Source organism: Eutrigla gurnardus (assembly GCF_963514095.1).
Source record: "Eutrigla gurnardus genome assembly, chromosome: 9".
NCBI lineage: Eukaryota > Metazoa > Chordata > Actinopteri > Perciformes > Triglidae > Eutrigla > Eutrigla gurnardus.
In genome coordinates this window covers 25,585,836-25,592,070 of record NC_139923.1, presented here as the reverse complement: position 1 = coordinate 25,592,070, position 6,235 = coordinate 25,585,836, and the positions used below count along the sequence as shown (strand labels likewise).

Genomic DNA, 6,235 nt, shown 5'->3' with positions numbered 1-6,235 from the left:
TTTTTTAAATATAGTAACCAGATTCGAGGGTGGATGGGTTTAGGGAGACTCATAGCTGTCTGAATGTTGCCTTTGCATTCCTGACAAGTGTTCTATTTTCCAGGGGAAAGAGCTGAAGAACAGACAGACAAAAAGATGTCTGGAAATTAAAAGCGGCAAACTTGTCATACAGGAATGTTCTGGCCAAAGATGGGAAATCCAAAACATAATTAAGCCCTTTTAAGTGTGTGTGTTGTGTGTATGTCGAACAATAATTGCACTTTTGTGCTCATGAGTCGGTGGATAATAACACCCGAGTGTGAAAAAGGAATTAAATCAGAATACTGCTATGACCTTTGTAATTATTGAAAGATACTCTACTTGACCGATTTGGTAAGTCATGTGGAATGGATATACTTTTTTTCCCTGAAAACAGAATTTTGGAAATTTGCTCTACTTATGAATGTCTACAAGTAATATTTTTTTTCTACCATTTATTAATCTGACTGTTTTGGGGGGGGGGGGGGGGGGGGGGGGGGGAGGTGACCATATTTAACCAAAGTGTTAAAATGTCTTCTTGGACAAGGAGACTGGTAAAATGCCATGGTTTTGGAGAATAATACATAATTTAGTTCAGTTAATTTTCAGAATCAGAAACATTTATTGCCAAGAAGGATTTTACAACAATGGGGAATTTGTCTTGGTGACGAAGGTGCATACATTGAGGACAATAACAATAAACAAACTGTGACAAGTAAATGTGGTAAAAGTCAATGGAAAAACTTGTTTGTATGCAACACTGAATGTCTTGTTGTAACTTAGAACAAACTTGATAGAGCGGTTTTAAACCGAACTAGAACAGTATGTTATTGTAATCTCCCCAAAGCACTTTCTCGACTCTGGTCCAACTTAAAAACCGCTCTATCAAGTTTGTTCTACATTTAGCCTACAGTTAACTTTTGTCCAAAGCGACTACCAATAATAAAATTTGTCGAAAGAAAGAAACCACAACATATCATTGCCAATAAAGTAAGAGCTAAACAAATAGAAACAAGTGTTTCTCGTCTGAGTAAAGTAGTAGCTGTTCAGCAAACATATCTTAAGAACAACAGTGCTATGATCAAAGTGCTATAGGTAGGCAGAGTCGAGGTGTTCTAAGTTACGACAAGACATTTAATGACAAACAAAACACTTAATTGCAGCTATACAAAGCGTGTCTGTGTTGATTAACATACCAATTCTTACTATATTATGGACAGTGGCTTTGTGTTACTGGATTAGTTTGGGCTTATAAAGGATCAAAGGGTTGTCTGTGTGTTTTTCTAAAGGCTTGTTGGGACTTACTTCTAAGTGGAGGCCAGAAAGAGAGATTTTTTTTTTTTTTTTAAATATGGATATTTTTTTCTTCCCAGTCCTCTATTTGGAAATAAAGTCTATTTTGTCATTAAACTTGTTTGAATTCTTTTTTTTTTTAAAGGGGGAATTACTAGCCTTTCATCTCTAACGGCGGTGCTCATCATGCTGATAATCGTTTGTGTTAATTGGAAATTTGGAAAAGAGGCTCCTGTAATGATCATCCTAGAACAGTTTACCAACGACATACTTTCAGTGTGAGGAATCTGGAGTGGTATATCATAGTTTAATAAAAAAAAACAACACTTTAATTGGGTGTGTAAATAATAAAGTATACAAAATATTTATTTTTTTTATCTGTGATGCTATAAAAATATTTTCACAAAATATAATGTTCAAGTTGTACGCATATTGATGATGATCGGCAATTTACAATTGTTTTGCTCAGGACACGAAATGTTCATGTTGTCCCACAACTGAGAATTTTCAACATACTATTATTACTTTTTATGACTTTTTATCCACTTACTATAATAATGCTTGTTTTATTATATCTTTTTTGAAGGAGCTAATTATGGTTTAAAGGTGACAATTTTAAATCATGTTCGTTTGTTGGCGTTTGATTATAAAACCTCTCAATCCGTTTTTTTTTTTTTTTTTAGAGCTGTTATTATCGCTCCAACGGCGAGCTCTACATTGGTGGCATAAAGTCCCACAAGTACAATGACAACCGGTGCATAGCAGACGTGGGGAAGCAAGATACAGAGCCTGGCCTGTACAACTGCAAAGAGGCCATGCAGAAAGGAATGGGGATCTACTGGGACTTCAGTCAGGTACGAGTTCACCTATCATTAAAAACATACAGCAAAGTATCTGAAAGTCAAGGACGAGATGAAGCGATTCATTTTTTAAATTAAAGTAACCAGATATGAAGGTGGATGGGTTTAGGGAGACTCATAGCTGTCTGAATGTTGCCTTTGCATTTGCATGCCAGTGTTCTATTTTCCAGGGGAAAGAGCTGAAGAACAGACAGACAAATAGATGACATGCTCAGACTGGGCCAGTTCAATACTGTCAATACAACTTAGACTGCTCCTCTTTTTGTTCAATCTGATTGGCTCAGCCTGACCCTCGGCCGGGTCACTGACATGCATGAGCATCTGATGCATGTCTTTGATCAGATCTATGGCTCCCTCTTTGCATTCTTGGTAATCGGTGCCCAAACAGGTTTCACAGGTTCTTCCAAAGCATATATGTGAGATGGGTATCACTAAAGCAATTTGTGTTTTATAACTTCTGCTGCTTGAATATCTTGTTTTTTTGACTTACTGAGATTTAGGTTTCCAAAAGAAGGCAGAACATTCATCTCACATGCACTTCCGTTTTAAATTGTACACAACCCAAGTGCCCATTGATGCAGCATTTGAAAAGGTCTAGAGGTGTTGGATTTATTAGATTTATTTTGCTCAAGCACAATTGCAAATCAGCACACCATACTAGTGGCGAATGACGAGAAGGTTGCTGAGCAGCTCCAAGCCCCGGTTGCGTCAGTGAGGCTGTACTGGAATCAGATAGTGGTTGTTGCCACAAACAACCACTGTGAATGGTTAAATGGCATTCCTGAAAAGTCAGCAACGTTTGTGATTAAACAAAGGTTGAGCTATGCCGCTGGTTTGACTTTAGAATCTGTGACCGCATCTGATATGGAATCCTACCCGAGTACCATTTAATTACTGTAGAAAAAGTATTACGACAGGTCCAAACCATCAACCTGGTCCTTAACTAAGTACCGCATGTTATCGTCTCATCACATGATCAAACTTGACATTGGACAATATTAACATACGTATTACCCAGCAGTCATCATCACATATCTTTATATGAAAAAACAAGTCACAGCTTCTTGGCTTACTGTGGTGTATTCATAATGTTTCTAAAAGTGCACTGTTGCCCTTTAAATAAACTAATAAATAAAAAAATAAACTATGCTTGAGAATTGCAAGTAAATTGCAAAAATTCAAGGGTGTATACAGCAAACAATCTACTTTCTTAAATAGTATAAATAAGCTTGCTGTAAGTGAATTGCCATACCACAGCTCGTGGACTTCGATGTGCGCGTCCAGGATGGCGACCACGTCGGCGGTAGCAGCCCTCCACCCAGAAGCCCTGGAGAACGCAAGGCCTTGCTGCTCCTTGTGCCTCACTCTTTACGGAGACTTGGGTTCTGCTGCTCGATTAACTTCACGTACGTGTCCAGGGCCTCCTTCAGGTCGTCTGCATGGAGAGGAGAATGGCGGCATGTGTTACGAGATTAAGGGATAAATAGAGCAATAAATCATCAATATATATTGTTGGTACACGTCTCCGTGCTATGGTTTCCCATATGAAAACCACTCAAACTCTGCATTTTAGCTTTAATTTCAGAAGTTTAGATGTGCTAGTGGTGGAAGATATGTCCTCATCCAGTCTTTAAGCTAACCAAGGTCTGACTGTAGCTTCATCATTCCCCGTACAAGAAGAAAGCAAATAAGCCTAATGGTACACAAAAAAGACATTTGGCCATTGATGTAGTAATATGAGCAGCCCAGGCACAATGATGCATGTTCACCAGCCTGACCTGCCCTCCTAGTCTTATTTGTAGCTTCTCAAACAGTGGAAAAACATATCTTTGCACAGTCAGATTCATTTGCAGTCAACCAACCATTGGAGCTATTGTCATCCACCAGTATGATCTCCTTCAACAGGTTTTTGGGGGTGCGGTCGACAATGCTGCGGACAGCTCTTTTGATGATAGACAAGGCCTCATTGAGGTAGATTAGGATAACTGCTAGGCTCGGCAGGTCCTTTGGGTACTGCTTTTTGAGACACCTATTCAGAGACAGAAGGATGGCCAAACTTAAAAAAAGAAGGGAATCGATGAACTATTGAGAACTTTTCCGTATATGAAATTCGTCATCACAGGAAGGGAAAATGACAAGTTGCACCTTTTGTCCCTGGTATCTGGGAGAGGTCGGTCTAGAGGAAGGCGGTCGCTGAGAAAAACGTTGTATCCGTATTTCTCAAACAAACCCTGAGCCTCCCTCTGGTCCTCCTCGGACAGATTTTCCCCCCACTCCTTGAACAGGTAGGAGTTGGGGAACAGTTTAGTGGACTTTTTCTCTTTGGCAGCCTCCTCCTTTTTATCCTGCAGGCTCTTTGCTCCGGGTTGCTTGTTCTGCTCCGGCGGCTTTATAACCGCCGGCTGTTCAACCTTTGCAACGTTTCTCTGTTTGTCCTCTTCAAGCATTTTCTGCATGGCTTCCTGCTTCTGCTCAAAAGCCTTGACAACATTGTCTTGAGGAAAGGAAGGAGGGAGGAAGGGAGGGAGGGAGGGGGAGAGAGAGAGAGAGAGACATTATCACCATTTGCAGAAAATAGTGTTGTTTTTCAGAATCAAAATAAAATGTCTTCCTTCATGTTCTCTTGATTGATTCTACATAAAAAATAACTTTTTATTGATATCCAGGAGAGAAATTGGGCCATTAGCCTAATAAACACACAATAGACAAAGACATGACACAAACAATATAAAAAGAAAAAAATATAAAGTTTGACCTAATTTATCATTAATATACAGATCATATACGTCATCATTTTTGCGCATTGCTCCTTTCTTTTCCTACGCCAGTCACAAATGTATTTGTTTAGAAAAAGGAAAGGAAAGGAAAAATGCGCAAACATTATTACGTTTTCTATATATAACGTTATGTTTTATTTATATAAAACATTTTTTTACCCGCGTGTCATTATTTTGTGTGCAGACACACAGACGCACACACACACACCAAAAAAAGCGTAGTGAACTAACATTGAATTTACTTGAATTTAGTTCAATCAAACTGACCCCAACTTTCTTTCCATTTCTCCATTTTTATTTATATATTTATTTTTTTACAGCCGATACAAATAAATAAATCAGAATAACTTGTATAAACAGAGAAGGACTGATCGTTGCCTCCACTCACACAGCCTGTCGACGCTCCTCTCCAGGTCAGAAAAACTCCGCACAATGCGCGGCGTGTCCAGCTCCGTGCGCTCGTACTCGCTCTTCAGATACGTGCCCAAGTAGAGGATGAGCGCGAGGCCCCCCACGAGGAGCATCGGCTGCCTGGGTCTCATTGATAGCTCACCGAATGATGCTCCAGTCAAGGGAATAAAAAATAATAAAAATAATGATAATAACAAATTCAGATTATTGGACAGGGTTCAACCACACAGACGTGTGATGACAAAGACATGATGACATGACGCGGGGTGAGCCTTCCTGTCCTGCGTGTCTGTAAGATGAGCAGGTGTTGCTGATGGGCGTGGCTTCTCGTGCGTAAAGGTGTGCCAGTTACTCTCAAAAATGGTGTTGCCAGGACTTGACATTTGTGGTTTAGCCAGACCTCCGTAGAAAAACGGAAAAAAACAAATCTGTACCTTATGTACTATAGTAGAACACACACACACACACACACACACACACACACACACACACACACACACACACACACACACACACACACACACACATATATTGTTGGCTGACGACTTCTCTCATTATAGAACATTTATTTCAGAACAATGAAATGTGGCCATCTGCCGGTTGGGTTGAGCGCGGACTGACTGGAATATGAAAAACGTCCCGCATAAAAATGTCCATGTACGGGAAGTCCATTAGGTCACAATACAATACATGAACATTCATTACATTAATTATTGTGTGTGCTCTTGCGCCCTCTTGTGTCTCTAAGAGTAAACAATATTTACAGTCATGTAACCTGAGAACATAAAAATAGGCTTACATTTTAACAAGAACAGTCAAGCTTACAATCAAAATGTTGGCTTGCAAAATTGAAACTTTCCAGAAAGAACGTCAATC

General features: G+C 39.5%; 1 protein-coding gene across 1 annotated transcript; it reads right to left on the bottom strand.

The window, feature by feature from the left end:
• Positions 1–3,202: 3,202 nt before the first annotated feature.
• Positions 3,203–5,641, bottom strand: LOC311018588 (putative polypeptide N-acetylgalactosaminyltransferase 8). The gene is made up of 4 exons (XM_084017616.1): positions 5,337–5,641; positions 4,317–4,665; positions 4,034–4,200; positions 3,203–3,606 (listed from the first exon to the last, which is right to left on the bottom strand). The coding sequence occupies exons 1-4, from the start codon at positions 5,488–5,490 to the stop codon at positions 3,533–3,535; spliced, it is 744 nt and encodes a 247-aa protein (XP_083873742.1). The 5' UTR covers positions 5,491–5,641; the 3' UTR covers positions 3,203–3,532.
• Between the last annotated feature and the right edge of the window lie 594 nt (positions 5,642–6,235).

Coding starts and splice junctions, on each gene's coding strand:
- LOC311018588 (XM_084017616.1), bottom strand. CDS start 5,490: ATGAGACCCAGGCAGCCGATGCTCCTCGTGGGGGGCCTCGCGCTCATC. Junction 4,666..5,336: donor GAGGAGCGTCGACAGGCTGT/GTGAGTGGAGGC, acceptor CCTTTCCTCAAG/ACAATGTTGTCAAGGCTTTT. Junction 3,607..4,033: donor GGATGACAATAGCTCCAATG/GTTGGTTGACTG, acceptor CTCTCCATGCAG/ACGACCTGAAGGAGGCCCTG.